The sequence below is a fragment of the Theropithecus gelada genome, chromosome 6 (genome assembly GCF_003255815.1).
Source record: "Theropithecus gelada isolate Dixy chromosome 6, Tgel_1.0, whole genome shotgun sequence".
In the NCBI taxonomy this organism is placed as follows: Eukaryota; Metazoa; Chordata; class Mammalia; order Primates; family Cercopithecidae; genus Theropithecus; species Theropithecus gelada.
Genome location: NC_037673.1, coordinates 70,219,641 through 70,245,920, shown reverse-complemented (window position 1 = coordinate 70,245,920; position 26,280 = coordinate 70,219,641). Strand labels below are relative to the sequence as shown.

At 36.5% G+C, this 26,280-nt stretch overlaps 1 protein-coding gene across 3 annotated transcripts in view; it reads left to right on the top strand.

The window, feature by feature from the left end:
* Positions 1-26,280, top strand: part of GFM2 (G elongation factor mitochondrial 2) — a 48,084-nt gene that overhangs the window by 8,911 nt on the left and 12,893 nt on the right. For 2 of the 3 annotated variants that reach the window (XM_025389121.1, XM_025389120.1), the window contains 10 exons: positions 8,342-8,467; positions 9,166-9,254; positions 12,113-12,201; positions 13,735-13,795; positions 14,045-14,224; positions 18,289-18,369; positions 19,765-19,913; positions 21,259-21,399; positions 21,484-21,583; positions 23,221-23,410. In XM_025389121.1, the coding sequence (XP_025244906.1) occupies positions 8,342-8,467; positions 9,166-9,254; positions 12,113-12,201; positions 13,735-13,795; positions 14,045-14,224; positions 18,289-18,369; positions 19,765-19,913; positions 21,259-21,399; positions 21,484-21,583; positions 23,221-23,410 (1,206 nt within the window). The remainder of the gene's footprint in view (positions 1-8,341; positions 8,468-9,165; positions 9,255-12,112; positions 12,202-13,734; positions 13,796-14,044; positions 14,225-18,288; positions 18,370-19,764; positions 19,914-21,258; positions 21,400-21,483; positions 21,584-23,220; positions 23,411-26,280) is intronic. The other variant, XM_025389122.1, reaches the window with a different exon arrangement.

Genomic DNA, 26,280 nt, shown 5'->3' with positions numbered 1-26,280 from the left:
AAGGTACATGCCATAGCCAGGGAAGCACAGAGTTCTGTATCTCCATAAGGTACTTATATATATAATTCATTTGTAGTTCTTCGCAATTCAGATTTAGTTTACCAATCAGAAGTTATTTTTCCCATAAGATATATTGCCTAGGAATGTAGTTGACATACCTCTGTTATCTGGTTTCTAGAAGAAAAGAACCAAAAAAGGTAACCAGAAGTTAAATTCTCATGTCAAAGAGGAGAGGATTTTGTTAATCCTTAACCTAGTTATCTTTTGTTTTTTTAATTGTGGTTAAAAAAACATAAAATTTACCATCTTAACTATTTCTAAGTGTACAGTTCAGTAGTGTTAAATATATTCACATTATTGTGCAACCAGTCTTCAAAATGTTTTCATGTTACAAAATTGAAATTCTATACCCATTAAACAACTCCCATTTTCCCCTCTCCCCAGTCCCTTGCAACTACCCTTCTACTTTTTCTTCCTGACTTTGACTACTCTAGGTACCTCATATAAGTGGAATCATAAGTATTTGTCTTTCTATGACAGATTTATTTCACATAGCACAATGTCCTCAGGGTTCATCCATGTTGTAGCATGTGTCAAGATTCCTTTTTAATTTTTTAATTTTTTTTTTAGAGACAGGATCTTGCTCTGTTGCCCAGGCTGGAGTGCAGTGGCCCAGTCACAGCTCACTGCAGCCTTGAACTCTTGGGCACAAGAGATCCTCCTGCCTCAGCCTCCTGAGTAGCTGGGACTACAGGCAGGTGCTACCACACTTGGCTAACTTTTGTATTTTTGGTAGAGACAGGGCCTCAGTATGTTGCTCAGGCTAGTCTCAAACTGGGCTCAAGTGAAGATTCCTTTTATAAGGCTGAATAATATTCCATGTGTTTTTATTTATTTACTTCAAACTATTGCAGTTTACTATAACGAGAAGGAAATCAAGCTTTACAGTAATTATAGTCACTAAGCTGAAAAATCACCTACAAAAGTCATGGCAATAACTTATTTATAGTTAAAAAGGAGAATATCAAGACCTTGCTCTCATAGTAAGATAAACTAGACATGTACACAATCTTATGATGTCAAGAAACTGAATATATAAAAATAGAACCCACATAGAATGTTCTCTCTCTTTTTTATATACACACATTTTCTCTGTGATTGCCCTTAAGTTTATGTCCTTATCATAACTGGTTTATTATATTTATAATTAAAGATAAAGAATCTTAGACTTCATATTCTAAAAAGCAACTAGGTTAACAATTTTCTCCCCTAAGGCTTATTTTATTTTTTATTTCAATTGGCTTCTGGAGAACAGGTGGTTGGTTACATGAATAAGTTCTTTAGTGGCGGTTTCTGATATTTTGGTGCACCCGTTACCCAAGTAGTGTACACTGTACCTAATGTGTAGTCTTTTATCCCTCACTCCCCTCCCGCCCTTTCCCCTGAGTCCCCAAAGTTCATTGTATCATGCTAATGCCTTTGCATCCTCATAGCTTAGCTCCCACTTATGAGTGAGAACAAATGATGTTGGTTTTCCATTCCTGAGTTACTAAGAATAGTGGCCTCCAATTCCATCCAGGTAACATATACATATTTCTTTTGCTGTGTGGAAGCTTTTTAGTTTAGTTAAGTCCTGTCTACTTACCTTTGTTTTTGTTGCATTTGCTTTTGGGTTCTTGGTCATGAAGTCTTTGCCTAAGCCAATGTCTAGAAGGGTTTTTCCAATGATCTTTTCTAGAATTTTTATGGTTTCAGGTCTTAGATTTAAGTCTTTGATCCATCTTGAGTTGATTTTTGTATAAGGTGAGAGATGAGGATCCAGTTTCATTCTTCTACGTGTGGCTTGCCAATTATGCCAGCACAATTTGTTGAATAGGGTGTCCTTTCCCCACTATATGTTTTTGCTTGCTTTGTTGAAGATCAATTGGCTGTAAGTATTTGGCTTTACTTCTGGGTTCTCTATTCTATTTTATTGGACTGTGTGCCATTTTTACTTTTTTAGACGGAATCTCGCTCTGTTGCCCAGGGTGGAGTGCAGTGGTGCAGTCTCAGTTCACTGTAGCCTCTGCCTCCTGGGCTCAAGCAATTCTCCTGCCTCAGCCTCCGAAGTAGCTGGGACTATGGGTGCCCACCACCATGCCCAGCTATTTTTTTGAATTTTATTTTTAGTAGAGATGGGGTTTCACCATGTTGGCCAGGCTGGTCTCAAACTCCTGACCTCAAGTGATCTGCCCGCCTCGGCCTCCCAAAGTGCTGGGATTATAGGTGTGAGCTACCATGCCTGGCCCTATGTGCCTGTTTTTATGCCAGTACCATGCTGTTTTGGTGACTATGGCCTTGTAGTATAGTTTGAAGTTTGGTAATGTGATGCCTCCAGATTTGTTCTTTTTGCTTAGTCTTGCATTAGCTATGCAGACTCTTTTGGTTCCATATGAATTTTAGGATTTTTTTTTCTACTTCTGTGAAAAATGGTGGTATTTCGATGGGAATTGCATTGAATTTGTAGATTTCTTTTGGTAGTATGGTCATTTTCACAATATTGATTGTACCCATCCGTGAGCATGGGATGTGTTTCTATTTGTGTGTGTCATCTATGATTTCTTGCAACAGTATTTTGTAGTTTTCCTTGTAGAGGACTTTTATCTCCTTTGTTAAGTATATTCCTAAGTATTTTATTTTTATTTTTTTGCAGCTATTGTAAAAGGGGTTAAGTTGTTGATTTGACTCTCAGCTTGGTTGCTCTTGGTATATAGCAAGGCTACTGATTTGTGTACGTTAATTTTGTATCCTGAAACTTTGCTGAATTTATTTACCAGTTCTAGGAGCTTTTTGAATGAGTCTTTAGGGTTTTCTAGGTATACGTTCATATCATCAGCAAACAGTGACAGTTTCACTTCCTGTTTACCTATTTGGATGCCCTTTATTTCTTTCTCTTGCATGATTGCTCTGGCTAGGCCTTCCAGTACTATGTTGAACAGAAGTGGTGAAAGTGGGCCTTCTTGCCTTGTTCCAGTTCTCAGGGGGAATGCTTTCAACTTTTCCCTATTCAGTGTAATGTTGGCTGTGGGTTTGTCGTAGATGGCTTTCGTTACCTTAAAGTATGATGTCCCTTCTGTGCCAATTTTGCGGAGAGTTTTACTCATAGAGGGATGCTGGATTTTGTCAAATGCTTTTTCTGAGTCTATTGAGATGATCATGTGATTTTTGTTTTTAATTCTGTTTATATGGTGTATCACATTTATTGACTTGCAGATGTTAAACTATCCCTGCATTCCTGGTATGAAACCTACTTGATCATGGTGGATCATCTTTTTGGTATGCTGTTGGATTCAGTTAGCTAGCATTTTGTTGAGTATGTTTGCTTCTGTGTTCATCAGGGATATTGGTCTGTAGTTTTCCTTTTTTTGTTGTGTCTTTTCCTGCTTTTGGTATTAGGGTGATGCTGGCTTCTTAGAATGATTTAGGGAGGATTCCCTCTTTATCTGTGGAATAGCATCAATAGAATTGGTGCCAATTCTTTGAATGTGTGATAGAATTCAGCTGCAAATCCATCTGGTCCTAGACTTTTTTTGTTGGCAACTTGTTAATTACCATTTCCTTCTCACTGTTACTGGTCTGTTCAGAGTTTCTATTTCTTCCTGGTTTAATCTGGGAGGATTGTATATTTCCAGGAATTTATCCATCTCCTCTAGGTTTTCTAGTTTATGTGTGTAAAGGTGTTCATAGTAGCTTTGAATGATCTTTTGTATTTCTGTGGTATCAGTTGTAATATCCCCTGTTTTGTTTCTAATTGAACTTATTCGGATATTTTCTGTTCTTGATTAATCTCACTGTCTATCAATTTTATTTATCTTTTCAAACAACCAGCTTTTCGTTTCACTTTTGTATTTTTTGTTTGTTTTAATTTTGTTTAGTTCTGTGCTAATCTTGGTTATTTCAATTCTGCTGGGTTTGGGTTTGGTTTGTTATTGTTTCTCTAGTTCCTTGAGGTTTGACCTTAGAATGTCTGTCTGTGCTTTCAGACTTTTTGATGTAGGCATTTAATGCAATGAACTTTTCTCTTAGCTCCACCTTTGCTGTACCCTAGAGGTTTTGATAGGTTGCGTCACTATTATTGTTTAGTTCAAATAATTTTTTAATTTCCATTTTGATTTCATTGTTGACCCAGTGATCATTTGGGAGCAGGTTATTTAATTTCCATGTATTTCCATGGTTTTGAGGGTTCTTTTTGGAGTTGATTTCCAGTTTTATTCCACTATGATCTGGGGGAGTACTTGATATAATTTTGATTTTCTTAAATTTATTGAGACTTATTTTGTAGCCCGTCATGTGGTCTATCTTGGAGAATGTTCTACATGCTGATGAATAGAATATATATTCTTCAGTTGTTGGGAAGAATGTTCTATAAATATTTGTTAAGTCTGTTTGTTCTAGGATATAGTTTAAGTCCATTGTTTCTTTTTTTGTTTTTGAGATGGAGTCTGGCTGTGTCATCCAGCTTGGAGTGAAATGGTGCGATCTCAGCTCACTGCAACCTCCACCTCCCGAGTTCAAGCGATTCCCCTACCTCAGCCTCCCAAGTAGCTGGGATTATAGGCACCCACCATCATGCCTGGCTAATTTTTGTATGTTTTAGTAGACACAGGGTTTCACTGTGTTGGCCAGGCTGCTCTTGAACTCCTGACCCGGGTAATCCACGTGCCTCAGCCTCCCAAAGTGCTGAGATGACACGCATGAGCCACTGCGCCTGGCCAGTCCATTGTTTCTTTGTTGACTTTTTGTCTTGATGACCTGTCTAGTGCTGTTAGTAGAGTATTAAAGTCCCCCACTATTACTGTGTTGCTGTCTGTCTCATTTCTTAGGTCTAGTAGTAATTATTTTATAAATTTGGGAACTGCAATGTTTTTATGTGCATATATATTTAGGATTGTGGTATTTTCCTGTTGGACTAGTCTTTTTATCATTGTATAATATCGCTCTTTGTCTTTTTTAACTGCTGCTGCTTTAAAGTTTGTTTTGTCTGATATAAGAACAGTTATTCCTGCTCACTTTTGGTGTCCATTAGCATGGAATATCTTTTTCCCCCCTTTACCTAAGTTTATGTGAGTCTTTATGTATTAGGTGAGTCTCTTGAAGACAGCAGATACTTGGTGAACTCTTATCCCTTCTGCCATTCTTTGTCTTTTAAGTGGAATGTTTAGGTCACAATGTTAGTATTGAGATGTGAGGTTACTATTGTCACTATTTGTTGCCTGAATACCTTCTTTTTTTTATAGGTCCTGTGAGATTTATGCTTTAAGGAGGTTCTATTTTGGTGTATTTCGAGGATTTGTTTCAGGATTTAGAGCTCCTCTTAGTAGTTCTTGTAGTGCTGGCTTGCTAGTGGTGAATTCTCTCAGCATTTGGTTGTCTGAAAAAGACTGTATCTTTCCTTCATTTATGAAACTTAGTTTCTCTGGATACAAAATTCTTGGCTGGTAATTGTTTTGTTTAAGGAGGCTAAGATAGGACCCCAATTCCTACTAGCTGGTAGGATTTCTGCTAAGAAATCTGCTGTTAATCTGATAGGTTTTTCTTTATAGGTTACCTGATGCTTTTTCCCTACAGCTCTTAAAATTGTTTCCTGTCTTGACTTTAGGTAACCTGATGACTGTGTGCCTAAACGATGGTCTTTTTGTGATGAATTTCCTAGGTGTTCTTTGAGCTTCTGGTATTCGGATGTCTAGATCTCTAGCAAGGCCAGGGAGGTTTGCCTTGATTATTTACTCAAATACATTTTCCAAACTTTTAGATTTCTCTTCTTTCTTGGAAGCACCAGTTATTCTTAGGTTTGGTCGTTTCACATACTCCCAAACTTCTTAGAGGCTTTGTTCATTTTTTAAAAATTCTTTTTTCTTTGTCAGGTTGGGTTAATTCAAAAGCCTTGTCTTTGAACTCTGAAATTGTTTCTTCTTTTTTTGAGATGGAGTCTTGCTCTGTCACACAGGCTAAACTGCAGTGGTACAATCTTAGCTCACTGCAACCTCCACCTTCCGGGTTCAAGCAATTCTCCTGCCTCAGCCTCTCGAGTAGCTGGGATTATAGGCACCCACCATCATGCTTGACTAATTTTTGTATCTTTGTAGAGACAGGATTTCACCATGTTGGCCAGGCGGGTCTTGAACTCCTGACCACACGTGATCTGCCTGCCTTGGCCTCCCAAAGTGCTGGCATTACAGGCGTAAGCCACCGCACCTGGCCTTTGAAGTTGTTTCTTCTACTTTCTTAATTCTATTGCTGAGACTTTCCAGTGTATTTTGCATTTGTCTAAGTGTATCCTTCATTTCCAGAAGTTGTGATTGTTTATTTATGCTGGCTATTTCTCTGGAGATTTTTCCATTCATATCCTGTAATATTTAAACAATTTTTTTTTTTTTTGAGACGGAGTCTCGCTCTGTCGCCCAGGCTGGAGTGCAGTGGCCGGATCTCAGCTCACTGCAAGCTCCGCCTCCTGCGTTTACGCCATTCTCCTGCCTCAGCCTCCCAAGTAGCTGGGACTACAGGCGCCCACCACCTCGCCCGGCTAGTTTTTTGTATTTTTTAGTAGAGACGGGGTTTCACCGTGTTAGCCAGGGTGGCCTCGATCTCCTGACCTCGTGATCCGCCCGTCTCGGCCTCCCAAAGTGCTGGGATTACAGGCTTGAGCCACCGCGCCCGGCCAACAATTTTTTTAAGTTGGTATTCACCTTTCTCTGGTGCCTCCTTGAGTAGCTTAGTAATTGACCTTCTGAACTCTTTTCTGGCAGTTTAGATTTTGTCTTGGTTTGGATTCATTGCTAGTGAGCTAGTGTGATTTTTTTTGCGGGGGATTAAAGAACCTTGTTTTGTTATGTTATGAGAATTGTTTTTCTAATTCCTTCTCATTTGGGTAGACTATGTCAGAGTGAAGATCTGGCACTTAAGGGCTACTATTCAGATTCTTTTGTTTCACGGGGTGCTCCCTTGATGTGGGGCTCTCCCGCTTACCCTAAGGATGGGGCTTCCTGAGAGCCAGACTGCAGTGATTGTCCATGTGTTTTTGTACGGCTATCTTTTGAAGTTCTTTTCTAGTTCAGATCATAGCCTAAAAACTATCCAGGTTGTAGAACTTGCTGACCTAAGGTTGACTTCATTAGTCATATGAATAATCATAAAGATAATGTGAAATAAAGATCTTTATAATTGTGAAAAATCTTAGTACTGTGTAAGTGTTTTTAAAACTTACTGTCTCATTTAGAACTTACAGTTATTTGGTCTTTGTATCCTTAATGATATTATTTTCTTTGGCAGTGATGTTGGGAATAACTGACAGTAATACAATTATAGATATTAACATAGAGTTATATTTGAGTTTCTGTCAAATACATTTTTCTTGCTATTTCCTCCTCTGGTGTTTACATTATGTGTGTGTATACATATTAATACATACATGCACACACACACATATACATGGAGCAACTAGCTACCATTTTAGGGGTTTAATGCTGAAATAAATGATAGTATAAGGCCATGATAATGGTAAAGAACAACTTTTTTATTTCTTTTACTGTCTATAAATTTAATTAGAATAATATACGTAATTCAACTACAGAATTTTGCTGCAGAATTAATTTCAGTGAACTTTTTGGATAAAGTTCAGGGTAATTTTTTTGTGACTTTATACTGTAGAAGTTGTATGAGACTACTTGCACTTGTACAAATAAATCCCTTTTCTTTGGAAAATTTAGTAATGAGATGGGTTTGTAAAGGATAATTTAATATTGGATGAATTTTTTTCTCTATCTCATTCCATGTGGCTATCATTTATCATCTACTAGACTAGGTATTTTATATATATTGTCTCATTTCATCCTTATAACAACCCAGCAAGGATGACTTTATTAGCCTTATTTTACAAACTAGGTTAAGTAGTTTGCCTCAAGATCATAGAGTGCTAAGTGGTAAAGTTGGGATTTAAAGCTATGACTGTATTCTTTCACTGTACCACTCTGCCTCCTATCAAGGGATCAGGAGGGACGGACATCAGATAAAGAGGGGGTAATGATAGTTAAGCTATGTAAGAAATAAATGAAGTATATGGTTCAGTAAACTTAAAAGATTTTCATCTTGGTGAAAAATTACTTTTATGGCAAAATTACTAATCTAGCTGAAAAACTTTTTCTACCATGAGGATTTACTTATTGAAAGAGTAAAGGCTCTATTAAACCAAATATTTTAGGAAAAATTTTTCTTAAGGCAGATTAAACTGTGTCAGGTAGATATCGAGCACCAATAAAATACACTTGCTATTAAGACTAAATTTTATCATCTTTTTCCTGGCTAGATGTTGATGATGGAGACACTGTGACAGATTTCATGGCCCAAGAGCGAGAAAGAGGCATTACTATTCAATCAGCTGCTGTTACGTTTGATTGGAAGGGGTATAGAGTCAATCTAATTGATACACCAGGTATGGTACTATTGCAGTAATACAGAGATGCTGCATCATTTGGAGTTTTTTGTTGTATAGGGTTTTTGTTTTGCTTTTTATTGTGTAAAAAACATGTTACAAAATTTACCATCTTAACCATTTTTAAGTGCACAGTTTAGTAGTGTTAAGTATGATCACATTGCTGTGAAACAGATGTCCAGAACTTTTTTATCTTGCAGAAATGAAACTCTATTCATTGGACAACAGTTCCCTTTTGCCCCCTCTCTTCACCCTTGCTAACCACCGTCTACCTTGTATACCTATGAATTTGACTAGCTTAGATGCCTCATGTAAGTGGAATCATACAGTATCTGTCCTCTTGTGATTGGCTTATCTCATCTAGCATAAAGCCTTCAAATTTTCCCATATTGTAGCATGTGACAATGTGCTACAATAGCTTCTTTTTTATTCTGTATAGTATTCCATTGTATGTATATATCACATTTTGTTCATTCATACATCAGTGGACATTTGGGTTGTTTCCACCTTTTGTCTCCCAGTGCTGCTATGCATATGGGTGTGCAAATAGCTCTTTGAGACTCTGCTTTCAATACCTTTGGATATACACACACACACCCCCACCCCAGGAGTGAGATGTGAGATTGCTGGATCATATGATGGTTTTGTTTGTTTTGTTAAAAAGATTTTAGGCATTATACGTCTTATCTTTTTCTTAGGTCATGTGGACTTTACCTTGGAGGTTGAGCGCTGCCTAAGAGTGTTGGATGGTGCAGTGGCTATATTTGATGCTTCTGCTGGTGTAGAGGTAAATAATATTGCCAGAGTAAAGGGAAATAGAACAGCATGAGTTTTTAAAAAGTAGAATATATCAAATTTAGTTAACCGTAACCATCTATTTGGTAAGTTCATATAAATAAAATAATGGTAAAAGGAAATCAGAATTTAATATTGAGATGTAATCTATATGTGATCTCAGATACTTCATGGTAAAAGGAGAAATATGAAAACTAGTGTCAAGAACTTTGAAGGATCAGAGATTCTACCTTACTTTCGAGCTAACAAATTAGCCTGCCTTAGTTTCATGGATTCTGGCAGAAGACACTATGGTGTGAGATTGATTATACACTGTTATTTCTGTCACTATTTCCTAATAGTTCCACCTTTCTGTTGTTATAACTTTAGATAAATGTGACGCTTAATCATTCAAACAGATTGCATTACTTACAAGATTGAAATGTGCTTGAATAGGAAGTTTCTGAATTCATGAAGGAGACGGCACTTGTTTTAAACAATGGATGCGCTTTTAGCTGGCAGGTGGGATGGTGGAAGTTTTTTGTTTGTTTTGATTTGCAATATGTTTTTGTTCTTTGAAAATTTATTATATTCACCCCCTACCCCTCACATACACACCTCATCATACACAAAAATTAATTTGGAGTGTATCACAGTGTTAAGTTATGTATACATAGCTTCTAGAAGAAAAATATCTTTACAGCCTTGGGGTAGGTAGAAATTTCTTAGAGGACATAAGAAGCACGAAACATAAATAACAAAAGTCGATTCCTGGAACTTTATCAAAATTACAGCTGTTCATTAAAACAAAATTAAAAACACAAGGCATGGACTATGAGAAAATACTTGTAATGTTAGATAAACATATTATACAAATATTAAATTTCCCGAATGCAATAATAGTATTGATTATATAAGAGAATATGATCATTCTTGGAAAATAAATGAAATATTTACAGTACATATCTATAACCATGGATATGTATCCAGACTATATGAAGAACTATAAATCAATAATAACAACCCAGAAAAAAATGGACAAAAACCTGAATGGACACTTCACAAAAGAACACATGTGAATGACTAGTAAGCACATGAAAAGATGCATAATCTCATTAGTCATCAGGAAAATGCAAATTAAAATCACAGATTCAATTTCATACCCAAAAGAATGCTTATAATTAAAAAGAGTGATAGCAAATGTTGGTGAGAATATGGAGCAACTAGAAAATTTACACATTATTGATAAGACTGCAAAATAGAGGCCAGGCATGGTGGCTCACACCTGTAATCCCAGCACTTTGGGAGGCTGAGGCAGGTGGATTTGTTTGAGCCCAGGAGTTAGAGACCAGCCTGAGCAACATGGCAAAACCCCATCTCTACAAAATAAAAAAAAAAATATTAGCTCGGTGTGGTGGCGTGCACCTGTAGTTCCAACTACTCAGGAGTCTGAGATGGAAGAATTGCTTGAGCCCGGGGAGGTTGAGGCTGCAGTGAGCCTTGATCGCACGACTGCACTCCAGCCTGGGCAACAGAGTGAGACCCTGTCTCAAAAAAAAAACAAAAAACTGCAAAATAATGCAACTTCTTTGGAAGACTATTTGGAAGTTTGTTTATTTTATTTTATTTATTTTGAGACAGGAGTCTCACTGTTTGTCACCCAGGCTGGAATGCAGTGGTGCAATCTTGGCTCACTGTAACTTCTCTCTCCCAGGTTCAAGCGATTCTTGTGCCTCAGCTTCCCAAGTATCTGGGACTACAGGCGTGCACCACCACACCTAGCTAATTTTTATATTTTTAGTGGAGACAGAGTGGCCAGGCTGGTCTTGAACTCCTGACCTCAAGTGATCCACCTGCCTCAGCCTCCCGCAGTGTTGCGATTACAGGCATAAGCCACCGCACCCAGCGGAATTTTCTTATAAAGTTTAAATATACTTAAGCAGTTCTCCTCCTATATCTTTATCCAACAGAATGAAGACATTTGTCCACCAAAGACAGATTCAGAATGTTTATAGCAGCTAAATTCACAAGAGCTCCAAACTAGAAACAATCCAAGTGCATATCCACAGGTGGATAGGAAAACCAACTGGTACATTTATATAATTAAAAAGAACTGATACACCTAACAATGTGGATGAATGTTAAAAACATGTTGAACCAAAGAAGCCATGTTATTTTATATGAGGTTCAAGAGTAAGACACTGAAGCTGTGGTGACAGAAATCAGAACAGGTTGCTTATAGGAGACAGGGAGTAGAAAAATTTCAGGAATAATAGTGTTCTATGTCCTAATTGGGGTAATAATTACACAAACATACTTTTCTCAAAACGCATTGAGCTATATATACACTTACTATCTGTATTTTATTGTATATAAATTTTACCTAAAAAATAAACTGGCTTCTTTATAGTACACTGCTATATTTCTTTTACCTCAAAACAAGTATCTGAAATAATTAAGGCAAAATTCCTATTTCATAGATCAGAGACCTGACATTAAATAAGTGTCATATGACATTTACTAGGAAAAGTGAAGCCAAACAAAAAGTAGCTCTCCTGATTCTCAGTTAAGTTCACGTTCTGTGATTCTCAGTACCTCCTAGGTGTTAATTCTCTTTGTGTAGCCACCTAGTTCACCCAGAGTATTCTCAAGTGGTTTGAAGCACACTCCCCTTCACACTTCATCATGTTCTCGGCTGTGTTAACTTGATAGCTGAAGAGTGACCCTAGAAATATAAGTATCGTTGCACTAATTCTCTGCTAGAATAGGGCCCAATTTATCTGACAGTAGATTTTTGGATCTCTTCATTCCAGGTCTAGTAACATCGTAACTTTTGTTCAGTATGTATTTTTTTCCTCATATTTGCTTTAGGCCCAGACTCTCACAGTATGGAGGCAAGCTGATAAACACAATATACCTCGAATCTGTTTTTTAAACAAGATGGACAAAACTGGAGCGAGGTATTTAAAATGTGTTTCATTGGCTTATCAGAGTGAAACTACAATTTGAACTGTTAATGAACTATAGCTTAAATTTAGAAATAGCTGTTTTTTTTTTTAATTGTATTATAGTATATAAATATTCCATGGAATCCCAGTTTATTCCCATAAAAAAATTCAAAGCAGCTAATCCATAGGTTATGTAACAATTTGGGACTAATAGCTGATAGATGATGATGAATCCTGTTTCTAGTATAGAGAGACTGAATCATATTTCTAGGATGAAAGTGGCATCTTGATGATTCCACTGATTCTCTTTAGAACTGTATAGTATAGTCCCTATATTGCTGAAGGTATGGCACTTCCCATCATTGCTAAAGATAGAGAATAGAGAATTGTTTCCTGCACTGAAGGTGTTCTTCCTTATTCTCTGATTTTCTTAGCTACTGGGGAAGATACTCTCAATAAAGAACTGGAAGAAGAGAATGTAGATGCTGTAAGACCTGCATGTAGGGCAGAAGAGAGTTAATGCTGAAATGTAGTGGCCATAGTCAGAGACCATAGAGTGGTGGATACATTGTTCTGAGAACATAATTCAGAGAATCAAGAATATTTGAAAGATTTGGAGAAAACATGAAAGGGAGAAAATCAAGAATATTAAAAATTCTAGAACAAATGTGATAGGGAGAGATTGTGACCTGTGGTAGGAGAATGGCAGAAATGAAACAAACTATACCTCCCCTAAAACTACACGGTAATTAATATGCATTGTGTTTTTCTCCCTCTCTATAGTAATTCTGAGGCTGTTTGTTTAAAGGACCTTGTCTTGATTAATAACAGCCTAGGAACCTTTAAAATGTACTAGCCTCAAGTTCTGACCCTTTTCTGCTTGGAGTTCCTTGTGGTAGATGGAAGTACTTATTTATTGCCAGACAGTGCCTTTGGCAATGGGGAGGGAGATGACTGGATAATAGGCTGGTTCTGAAAAAAACACTGGGACTGGAATGACCTGCATGTATATATAAATCAGCCCATGTGCCAGAGATGGCATGTGTTCTAGAGGTAGCCAGCTGCAGTGTTAGCATAGAAATGAATAGCATAGCATACGATATGAAGAATGCCAAAGACTAGGCAGGCTCTTGGAAGAAAGCTGGTAGCTTTGTATGGTAGCAAACCTAGTAGCGGAAGAAAGAATCCGTAGCTTATCACAAATTTTGCACTGGAATCCCAACTACAATTTATTATCCATGTTACCTTGATCAATTCATTTAATCTTAATTGCAAAATATAGTTATATGAAGCTCACAATAATAATATCCTAAACAGCTCTGTGGCTGGATTAGGGTAATTTCTGATATCTGAAATTGACATAAAAGTTTATTCCAGACATTTTCCTATGGAAAACTGTTAAATAGTGAGCGTTAAGGAGAATAAAGTGGGTTAAAATTTTAGAAAACATTCTTAAAACCTGTAAGAGTTTTCTTTCCTCTTTTGATACCTTTGGTAAATAATTTTTAACCATGTTTTTAACTATAATTATTTTGCTTTCTATAGCTTTAAGTATGCAGTTGAAAGCATCAGAGAGAAGTTAAAGGCAAAGCCTTTGCTTTTACAGGTAAATTGGTTAATAGCATCAGCTTCTTCTCAGTTTCCTCATGAATTTATTTTGTGACAATGCATACATTTCCAAAGCTATCTCAAATCATTTTTTAAGAAGTTGGAGTATAAATAAAAATAGCCACAGATTATAGTAATGGTGATAATAGACATTTTGGGGAAAATGGTATAATTAGAAAAGACTTGTCATCAATGTAGTTTTCAGTGAGTGATCATTTAATAATGTTAATCTCACTCTGACTTACAGTTACCAATTGGTGAAGCCAAAACTTTCAAAGGAGTGGTGGATGTAGTAACGAAAGAAAAACTTCTTTGGAATAGCAATTCAAATGATGGAAGAGACTTTGAGAGAAAGCCCCTCTTGGAAATGAGTGATCCTGAATTGCTGAAGGAAACAACTGAAGCAAGGAATGCCTTAATTGAACAAGTAAAGTATAATGAATGATAAAATGAACACCAATGTGTGCACCACTCATCTTAAATAGAATATAGTCATACTTTAGCTTCTCTGGGGGATTGGTTACAGGACCTCCTGTGGATACCAAAATCTGCAGATGCTCAAGTCCCTGATATAAAATGATGTAGTATTTGCCTATAACCTATTCATGTCTTCCTCTATACTTTCAATCATTTCTAAATTACTTATAATACCTAATACAATGTAAATGCTGTGTGCCATTTTGTGTTCATCTCTCTCTCCCACTAATCATCTACCTGTCCCCCAAACTATTATTTCAGTATTTCTCTTTCATTTGCTTTTTTGCTGTTGTTGTTGAGACGGAGTCTAGCTCTGTGGCCTAGGCTGGAGTGCAGTGGCACGATCTCAGCTTACTGCCACGATCTCAGCTCACTGCAGCCTCTATCTCCCAGGTTCCAGCGATTCTCCTGCCTCAGCCTCCTGGGTAGCTGGGATTACAGGCATGTACCACCGCACCAAGCTAATTTTTTTTTTTTTGTATTTTTTAGTAGAGATGAGGTTTTATCATGTTGACCAGGCTGGTCTCGAACTCCTGACCGCAGGTGATCTGCCTGCCTCAGCCTCCCAAAGTGCTAGGATTACCAGCATGAGCCACTGCACCGGGCCTCGTTTGCTTTTCCTTATAGTTTACCATAAATCCTTAAAGAACTTAGGTTTACATGTTTTGAACTTTACATAACTGAAACGATACTGTTTGTATTTTATGACGTTGCTCAACATTGTTGGAACTTTATCCATGTTGCTATGTGTATAGTCTATTCATTTCAATCTTGTATATTGTTCTAACATATGATTTTACCACACTTTATTGGGTGTTCTCCTGTGGATGGGCTTTGAGGTTGTGCTGTTACAAACAATGTGGCTATGAACATTTTTGTATCTATCTCCTTGTGCACATGGGCAATAGTTTCTTTAGTATTAAACTAAGGAATAGCATTGCTAGGTCAAAGGATATGCATGTCTTTTACTTTTCACCAGATGTCAAATTATTTAGAAAATTTTAAAACCGTCAATTTTATAGTTGGTATATAGCTTTGGACCTCATCCACCTTTAAAATTATAATGGAAAATAGCAAGATTGTTAATATTTGTAATATTTATATTATATTGTTAGTATATATGGCAATAAGTAAACCTTAAATAAATTTCTTGAATATCATGGTAGAGAAAAATGTTGGAATCTGAGCCCTTGATTTTTCACTTCTAAATTGAATTGGTCTAAATAAATTCTATCAGCATTAATTTTTTTTTCACTCATCTTTTGTATGTAGTTTTTTTTTTTTGAAGTATAGTCACGTACTTCATGATGACATTTTAGTCAAGAACAGACCACATGAATGTTGACAGTGCTATAAGATTGTAATACCATATTTTCCTGTACCTTTTCTGTGTTGAGATACACAAATACTTACCGTTGTGTTACAATTGCCTACAGTATTCAATGCAGCAACATGCTATACGGATTTGTAGCCTAGGAGCAATAGACTATAGCCTTGGTGTAAAAGCAGGCGATACCGTCTAGGTTTCTAAGTACACTCTATGATGTTGGTAGAATGACGAAATTGCCTAACACCACATTTCTCCGAACTTATACCTGTCACTAACTGATGCCTGACTGTATGTAGTAATCATTGCAACTTTATCATTAACATAATAATTATTATTTTTGTTATTGAGTCAATGAGGGCCTACTATATGCTAGGTTAAGTGCTTTATGTATACTTTTTAATTTAATCTTCACAAGAACCTTATATTGTCTGCATTTTACAGGTGGGGAAACAGCAGCTTAAATGCTTAAATAAGTTGTCACACAGCTAATAAAGTGGCTGAGCTAGAATCTGAACCCAGGTTAATGTCAGTTTAGAGCTAAAGCTCTTACCTGCTTTGTTATACTGCTTTTTTAATTTGGGGAGCATAGAAAATATAAAAGTGGAACCGATGTTTATTAATAATTCATTCCTCTTTGAGTTTTTTTGTGTTGTTTTAATACAGAAGAACTATAAGAATAAACTTAAGAAGGATCTTGTAATCTAGTTGAGGGGCCAACACACACTTGCCCATATCTCATGGTCTTCTAGGGTGTGACAGGATGTGACAGAAATCTCAGAAAATCTGAGACTGTCAGTAGCTAATCATATGCTGATTATAAGAAGCACATAAGTATGTATACAATTTACAGAATAAGACTACTTCACACCCATTAGGATGCCTACTGTCAAAAACAGAAAATAGGTGTTGGCAAAGATGTGGAGAATTATAACCTTGTGCACTGTTGGTAGGAATGTAAATGTTGCACCCACTATGGAAAACAGTGTGGTGATTCCTCAAAAAATTAAATATGGAGTTACTATATTACCCAACATTTCCGCTTTTTGGGTATGTACTCAAAAGAATTGAAAACAGAGTCTCAAAGAGATATTTGCACATGCATGTTCCTAGCAGCATTCTTCAAAATAGCCAAAAGGTAGAAGCAACCCAAATCCATGGATCCAGAGTAATCAGATTCGGAGACAGAAAGTAGAATGGTAGTTGCTATGGGCTGGGGAAGGGCAGAGAGAATAGAATGTTGTTTAATTAATGTGTATGGAGTTTGTTTTGAAAGTTGAAAAGAGTTCTGGAGATTTATTGTGCAATAATGTGAAAGTACTTAACACTACTGAACTGTACAAGAGTACAATGGTCTGGGCGCAGTGGCTCACGCCTGTAATCCCAGCACTTTGGGAGGCTGAGGGAGGTGAATCACGAGCTCAGGAGTTCGAGACCAGCCTGACCAACATGGTGAAACTCCGTCTCTACTAAAAATACAGAAAAGCCACGCGTGGTGGTGCACGCCTGTAATCCTAGCTACTCAGGAGGCTGAAGCAGGAGAATTGCTTGAGCCCAGGAGGCAGAAGTTGCAGTGAGCTGAGATTGCACCATTGTACTCCAGCCTAGGTGACAGAACCAGCCTCCATATCCAAAAAAAAAAGCACAATGGCAATTTTTATGTTCTATATATTTTGCCACAATTTAAAATTTTCCTTTAAATTAGTGAATAAGATTAATGTGGAATAGAATCAACTTCCAATATTGAAGGTGTACAGTAATAATAGCTAATACTTATTATACACTAGTATATATTCTTAAAGCATAATTTGAATTGGTTATTTAATCCTTATAACAGCCTCAAGAAGTGGATACTACTCTGTGAGTTACGGAGGCAGAGAGGTGAAGTAACTTGACCAAAATTTGGACACGCTAGTAAGTGGTGGAACCATTTCTAGGTAGTCCGATTCCAGAAGTTGAGCTTAACCATCACATATAATGCTTTCCAGAAGGATGGTTAGGTACATTTCTGCTATACTTAATCCTGTTAACAGTGTGGTTTTTTTACCAAGTTTGAATGTTTTGCTCCCTTGTACTGTTAACACGCTTTTGAAGCTGTTTTATTAATTTGTCAGCTGAATGATCCCATTTCGTATAGGCGGATGGTTATGAAAAGAATGTGAAATAGACTATTGCATTTTTATTATTGAAATATTGCCTATGCCTCCCTTCCCTAATATAAATGTATTTCTTCAGTGCAGAATTACAGCAACATTAATTCTTTTAGTTTGACAGACTTGGGAGATCTGGTGAACATTCAGATATTAGAGGAAAACCAGATGAAACTTTTTTATAATCTAAAACCTCCAAATTTATCTTAAAAAGGCCAATCCATTGTATGTACTTTCATTGTAAGTTGCACATTTTCTTTGATTTGAGCACACTGATAGCACTTAATTAAGATGCTTTATCAGGCTCTGACTTTCTGTGAAGTTAGGAAACTCCTAATAGTATCTTTAGTTTTCCATTTCCTTTCCTTTCAAAGAAAAACATTTTTCTTTATCTCGTTAGAAGAAGTGAAGAGTTGCTTGGCCTGGATAAGGTAGCTGTCTTGAAATATTTGAATATTATCTGTTTATGGGGTTTGGACAAGTTAATAGTTATGAAGATAAATGCAAGTTATAGAACTCTAGAACCTTTCTTTATAGGTTGCAGATTTGGATGATGAATTTGCTGACTTGGTTTTAGAAGAATTTAGTGAAAATTTTGATTTGTTACCAGCTGAAAAGGTAAATTTTATTATTCAATAGCTTTGGCAAAATGTTACTAATTGGATGTAGTTTGATTTCTCTGCCTTTGATGTGTGTGCATTTTTTTTTAAACTTTGCATATTGTTAGAAAGCGGTAAGTTTTAAGTTGGGAGAAACATTAAGTTAAAGTCACTACTAATACAATACTTAATGGCAGTGATTTATTAGTTTCACACATACTTTACAAAATTAAAAATTGAATCTGTTTAACTTCTATTGAGTCAGCATCAGTTAACTACTCATTCTCTGTAGTCTTTTCATCCTGATAATTCCTCTAAGGATGTTAAGGGAAATCACAGAAAGTTTGTATTAAAATTTACTGTTGTTTCAGGCTACTACAATGATCATTTTTCTCAGAGCATTGTTTTCTGAATCTTTTTAAATTTTTTATTGAAACTTATTACAGTTCTTTGTTTTTGTCTTTTGACATACAGTAAGCCAGAGAAGAGGCAATTAAAATATTGATAGTAATTGAATTATGACAGATTTCTTGAAGGAAACGCTGTTTTGTTCTGCCAGGGACATTCCCCATGAATTTGGCGAATTTACTCTTTATTTTTCTTTATGAAACGTAAGAATTGCCAAGCAAAGTGTTTCTAAGTAATAATCTGTAAAATTAGCCAAAGATGAGCCTAGCAAATTCACTTAGTATTCATTAGAGTAATTAAAAACACAAGAGCCGAAACATATTTTTGAGCCACTCATAAGTTAGAATGAAAGTGATTTTTTCTTTTGAATGAAATGTCAGTTTTGAAACTGTTTATTTTTGGATGTTTAAATGTGATATTTATTGTACCCTATCTTCACATAGCATGATTTCTGTTTTCAGAGAGCTCACAATCTAAAGTAGGATTGACCCACCAATAATACCTTGCAAACACACTCAAGCTTTTCTGGTTTTTTGAAATCTTTCTAAAAATTTTCCTACTTGGATTTCTCATTTTTCCATTGGATTTTGTTTAATATGGATTTAATTTAATTGAAGAAATGGTAACTCAGATTTATATATTTTATTTATGACCAGTTTCTCTGTTAGACTATCAAGGTTAAATCATAAGTATGTTAATTAATTTAGTCAAGAAATATTTTTGAGCACCTATTATAACCACTTTTCTCATTTCTGGGGATTTAGCAGTATTTCCAGGGGTAATGCTCATATAGATTTTACATTCTAGTGAATGGGAGACAGATAAACTAATAAATATCTAACATGCCGGGTACTGATTAGTGTTAAAAAGAAAAACTAGGCCAACAAAATGATGGAGGTGTGGTGAGGAGTGCTGTGTACATGGCTGGTTAGAGAAAACCTCTAATTTTGAGCTTCTGGCCAAGACCAGAACACAAAATAAATGCTCATTTGTATCTGCTTTGTAGCTACAGACTGCAATACATAGAGTGACACTAGCTCAGACAGCAGTGCCTGTGCTTTGTGGAAGTGCCCTGAAAAACAAAGGGATACAGCCCTTGTTAGATGCTGTTACTGTGTACTTGCCTTCACCTGAAGAGCGTAACTATGAATTTCTGTAAGTATGCAGTCACATATATTAAAATTCTATAGCTTTGAAGAAACAAGTAGGCAAATACTTTTATGAAAAGTAATTAAATCACCATTTTTGAATAATAATGGTGAGCATTATTGCAAATGATATAATAAGGAACCATAGTAATTTTTGCTTGACAGGAACATTTTTCATCTCTTGTAAAAAGAGATATCTTACAGATAGAGCTAAGAGGTATGTCTTTTCACTGTGTAAAAGTTTAAGTGTTGACCCTGCCATCTTAGTCTTAGAAAAGTGATATCCTGGGGATGTTTGTTAAATATTCTGTAGTTCTATTTATATTCATCTAGATTTCAGGATTTTTCATAAGCTCAGAATATTTTGTGGGTATAAAGAAAGTCATTGTTTTACCCCTATTGTCACTAAAAGCTTTGTACTTAAGTAGTAAGTCCTTTAAAATCTGAGTAAGTAATGTGTAAAATGGCAGAGAAATGGACTTTAATTATCTTAATTCTGACATTAATAACTTTCATACCTCTAAATTGGAGAGGCATGATGGTGAAGAGCACAGGCTTTGTACTATTGGATTTAAATCCTAGCTCTTCCAAGTTGCTTAACATCTCATCTATAAAATGCAAAGAATAGGACCCATCTCATGGTGTTCTTATAAGAATTAAATGATTTGTGAAGCACAAAGAACAGTGCCTGGTATAGTAAGCTCTATATTAGTATTATTAAAGTTAAAAATTAGAGGGAATGGGAATAAGATTGGAGAAGTTCTGTCACAGAAGTGTTTAAACTACTTTAAGTTAGGAACTCCTTTGAAACTAATGAAAATATGGAGCTCTCCTTAGATGCACAAAATTTGGCAATTGCAGGAGAACTGAATTCTAAAACTTATCAGTGATCACCAGTTTAAGAACATCATTCTATTGTGAGTGTTGGTTATGTGAACAATTTCAAGTTTATAGTATAGATTTTTATGGTTATGTAATGAACAGAAAGTGGAAGGAGAGCATAAAAGCAATAATTGGAAAGTACCTGTTTATTTACCCTATGAGATTTCTTGATAAGTGGTGTAATATTCCCAGGTATAGTCTTCATGGAGAGAGCTCTTGGCAATGAAATTATTCGCAAATAGAGGTGATATTTGGAAGATAGTCTATTATTTTTAGTTTTGAGGAATTAATGGTAAGATCTCCATTGAGTAATTTAGTCAATGGAAAAAGAGAGTTATGTAACAAAGACATTTAGTGGCTCTAAGTAGCTCTACTGGAAGAAAAAAGAGATCTTTGGGGACATTAAGGATAAGTTTCTGCAGTTATGGGAAGTATATTTTATAGGACTTTTTGGAATGTTTATTTTCTAGGCAGTGGTATAAGGATGACTTATGTGCATTGGCATTTAAAGTTCTCCATGACAAGCAGCGAGGACCACTGGTTTTTATGCGCATTTACTCAGGCACAATAAAACCCCAGTTGGCCATTCATAATGTTAATGGAAACTGCACGTAAGTAGAAGCTTGGGTTACTTTATAAAACTGTACTCATTTCTTTAAAAATACTTTTACTAATATAAAATCATGATTTTACAGGGAGAGAATAAGTCGTCTGCTTTTGCCGTTTGCTGACCAACATGTAGAAATCCCTTCACTGACTGCTGGTAACATTGCTTTGACTGTTGGGCTTAAACATGTAAGTGACCAAATGATTTCTCTAGGAAATAATAGCTTAAATGTTTAATTACAAGTAAGCAACTTGTAATATCAGAAACCCATAAACAATTCAAATGTCCCTCAATAGTAGAATAAAGAATATTGTGGCATATATATAAACATGGCTGAATCTCATACATTTACTAGGAAGAAAAGTAAATTACAGAAGACCACAGACAGGATGGATTGTGTTCATATAAAGTTGAAATCCAAGTAAAATAGCATACTGTTTATAGGTATTTATGTATATACATATATGTGTGTTTTAAGTTTATATAAAATATTGTTTTATTCCCATTGGATTTATTCCTATCTTGAGCATTGCAGAAAATTTCACCTAGACTTACAACTGATCAGGTAATAACAAGTTGTTTTGTTAGTGAAGGCGCCATGAGAGCAAGGATTTTTGTCTTTTTTGTTCACTGCTCTACAGTCCATAGATCAGTGCTTGCATATAGTAGACATTCCATAGATAACTGTAGGATGAATAAATGAAAATACTTGATGCTGTATTTATTTTTGATGGGTTAAAACTAAGGATAGTTCATTTATATGGATTAAATAAAATATAATTTTCTCATTAACCTTTATGTAGTAAACATTGTTATTTTAAACATTTTAACTCTTCATGATTAGTTTCAAGTTTGAAAATCCTTCAGTAGCGCAGTGGCTCACGCCTGTAATCCCAGCACTTTGGGAGGCTGAGACGGGAGGATCACGAGGTTGGGAGATCGAGACCATCCTGGCTAACACGGTGAAACTCCCTCTCTACTAAAAATACAAAAAAAAAAATTAGCTGGGCGTAGTGGCGGGCGCCTGTAGTCCCAGCTACTTGGGAGGCTGAGGCAGGAGAATGGCGTGAACCCGGGGGGCGGAGCTTGCAGTGAGCCGAGATCGGGCCTGGGCGACTGAGCAAGACTCCGTCTCAAAAAAAAAAAAAAAAAGAAAATCCTTCAATAGAAAATTCCTATTTCCTATTTGACTGGTTACTGGACTTCTAGCATTGGAATGTCCCCTCTATCTCCCTGAAGGCAGGAGCTCCGTGTATGTATTTGAAGGAGCTCTACAAATACGTTGGGACTATTGTTCTAGTAGGATTGTTTTTACAGAGAAAGAAACTGGCACAGAACCTCACAATATAAAAGTTTAAAAGTGAAATTATAGTTTTTAAAAGATAGCTGGGCTCTACATGGAAGCCAGCAATCTGCACAGTTAAGGGTATTCTGGTTAATTATTTTAGTTAATAGGAGATTTTCTGTAAAAAAGAATAAATTCTTATGGGTGGTAGAACACTCTAATGAATTTCTCCCTAACCTGTCTTGTCATGATTGAAAATTTAGGAAAGTACATTTGTTTTGTCAAATAATTTTGGATGTGTATGTGTGTGTGTTTTATTGTTTGTTAGAATTTATTACAATAATATTTTGGATAGAATTCTTATGCAAGTTAAATTAGCTTTACTTACGCAGTTATTAATGAGCTTTTTGAATTTTATTTCTCTTTTAAGTTCTGATGAAAAGAAAGTGCCACGAAAAAAATTCTTATATTGTGATTCTTGGTGGAGATGAGTGCTTGCTAAATGCCACTTTTGTTCCAAGTCATCTTGTTTGCTTGCAGACTGCCACTGGAGACACCATTGTCTCATCCAAGTCCAGCGCATTAGCTGCAGCTCGTAGAGCCGAAAGGGAGGGAGAAAAGAAGCACAGACAAAACAATGAAGCAGAAAGAGTTTTATTGGCTGGAGTGGAGATTCCAGAACCTGTTTTCTTCTGTACCATAGAACCCCCGTCAGTGTCTAAGCAGCCAGGTATAAATGGTCCTACTGTGTCAACTAATTAGTGCTCTGATAATTTATATAAAATAGTTACAATATACCCTCAAGAGATTTCTTATGTGATTGAGGTAAATTTTATGTGAATATATTGGTAAACATTTCCTGTGGTTGGTCTTGTTTTTTAAGATGTTTCCATTTTTACAAATGCCTTCATTTTTTTCTCTTCTTATTTCTTGGCCATTCTTCTCATATTCTTCCTTACTCTTGTAGTGCTATCTATGGGATTCTAAGTAACTGGTCTTAGAACTGCCCTTCTAGTATATTAGATTAGACAGTAACTGATTCATAACCCATTCAGTTTCTCATCATCATGTATAAAAATGCTGTTTTACCTTGTTTTCTACCTCAACCTCTAGAACTCAATGAAGAAATTTGTATACTGTGGATAACCTTGTTTGAACTTTCGTTAGTTACTTTGTTCTTTAGCATTTTAGCTCAGATTTTTTCAGTGGCTTCTCATTACTTCTAGCACACACCCAAACTCTTTAGTGTGGTATGTAAAGCCCATGATTCCAATTATAATTTCCAATTAGATTTGGTTACATATAGCAGAAAACCTCCAAATAACAATTGCTTTAATAAGAAAAAAATTTATTTCTCTCTATCTCATAACAGAAGCCTTGAATTGGTAGTCAGGGATTAGAGTGGCTCCACAGTGTTGTCAGGGATCCAGGCTCTAATCTTTTTGTCTTACCTGAGTGCATAATTCCTGCAGCCTCGGGCATCACCTTGGAGTTGCTGACAACAGAAAGGAGTAAGGGGAAGGAAGAAGATATCCCTTTTCTCTTAAGATTTCTTCTATATCATTGGCCAGCACTGAGACATATGGCCACCTGTTGCAAGGAAGTCTGGTAAAAGCAGCCTTTTAAGTAGGCGGCAGCAGAGTAGAGTGGAAGGCTGCTAGTTGTCTCTGCCACAGCCTTCTTGTCTGGCTTCATTTATTGAAACTTCCGCCTTCCTTTTGACCCTCTTCTTTAACCCAAAGAAAAATAAAACTATAGTACCTAGCCACACGTTATGCTCCCACAGTAAAGTAATTGTGATTTCCTGAAGATACTGTGCTCTTTTTTGCACCGCTATTTCTTTTCTTCTGTTCTCTCTTGCATTGTAATAGTAGCCCATGAACTTACCTGCCTGGAAAATGTTTACCCTTTTTTTTTTTTTTTTTTTTGAGACAGAGTCTCGCTCTTGTTACCCAGGCTGGAGTGCAATGGCATGATCTCGGCTCACCACAACCTCTGCCTCCCAAGTTCAGGCGATTCTCCTGCCTCAGCCTCCTGAGTAGCTGGGATTACAGGCATGCGCCACCACTCCTGGCTAATTTTGTATTTTTAGTAGAGATGGGGTTTCTGCATGTTGGTCAGACTGGTCTCAAACTCCCGACCTCAGGTAATCCGCCCACCTCGGCCTCCCAAAGTGCTGGGATTATAGGCGTGAGCCACCGCACCCGGCCCTGTTTACCGTTTCTTTAGGTCTCATCTCAAGCATCACACTTTATGAGGCTCTCACTGAATTCCTATATTAGACTGTTTAAGGACAAACCTTCTGGTTCTAGAGGTGGCATTAGAAGCTCTTTTTCCTTTGAAAACAAGTTGGACTCACAGATTATAGGAGAAAAAAAGCAATCTCTGTTGCCTCCCCTTGTCTTCCTGAGGACCCTGTGGGGAGAAAGAAAGAAGATCCCTAGCCCAGTAGAGGTTACAGTTGCTCACCTCCCCAGATGGAGTTCACATGAAAGAAATCTGAGTATAGATGTAAGACAGCCCCCCAGTACCAAAGGAAACCGAAACTGAATCTTTTTGTGTCCACTTTGCTGAAGGAACAGCATTTAAGTTAAAAAGGGCCTAACAGCAGTTTTTCTGTTACTTTACATGCTCTGAGGCCAGTTAGGTATAGTTTTTACTCTAGTGGAAAAGGATCAGGTGATGATAAATCTGGCTGCCTAATTATCAAACTTAACCAAGCTGGTTATATCAGGAGTGACCAGGCACTTAAGAGCAGGGGCTGCCCAAGCAAAGTAACCCATGGATTCTTTGAAATATGTTTGAGAGTCATTTTATATTTCAGATGCAGCATGAGCACCTAAATTCAAATTGTGGGCTTGCGGTTACATTGCACCAGCCAGTTTTGCACCTGAGAATTTAAGCCTTTAACTACTTTAGGAGAAAAAGTTTGGTATCCAAAGTCTCATTAATGGGCATTAGCTTAGGGGTCCTGAGCCCCCAAGAGGAAGGGATTTACCAAAGCTCCCTTATATAGACTTCTTTCAGGCAGATCTACGTGTTTCTTTTTTCTGTGCTTTTATTGTACTTACCCCATAGTCTGGTTATAACCCTGGATACCTGTTACAGTGCTAACATTGTAAATATTTTTAAATGAATTTATTTTACAGTAATTTTTATTCCGAAAGTCACTTAGTGTCATACGCATGTACTGTCTTTGAGTATCTGTATGTGCTTAAAATAAAATATTATCTACAATAATGCCTCTTGACCTTGAACATGCATACGCATCTCTTGGGATTCTTGTCAAAATGTAGACTCTGACTCAGTAGGTCCAGAAGCTAAGATTCTGCATTTCCGTCAGACTCCAGGTGTTATCAGTGTTGCTGGTCCTTGGTGCCCACTTTGGGATGTCAGGGGTCTAGAACAGTATCGTCCAGTAGAAATATAATGTGATCTACATATACAATGTAAAATTTTTTTATAGCCACAGCAAACAAACTGGTGAAATAAGTTTTCATAGTATATCAAAATATTATTTCAGCATATAATCAGTATTAAAATGTATCGCTGAGATATTTTACATTCTTTTTTTCATGGTAAGTCTTGGAAGCCTGGTGT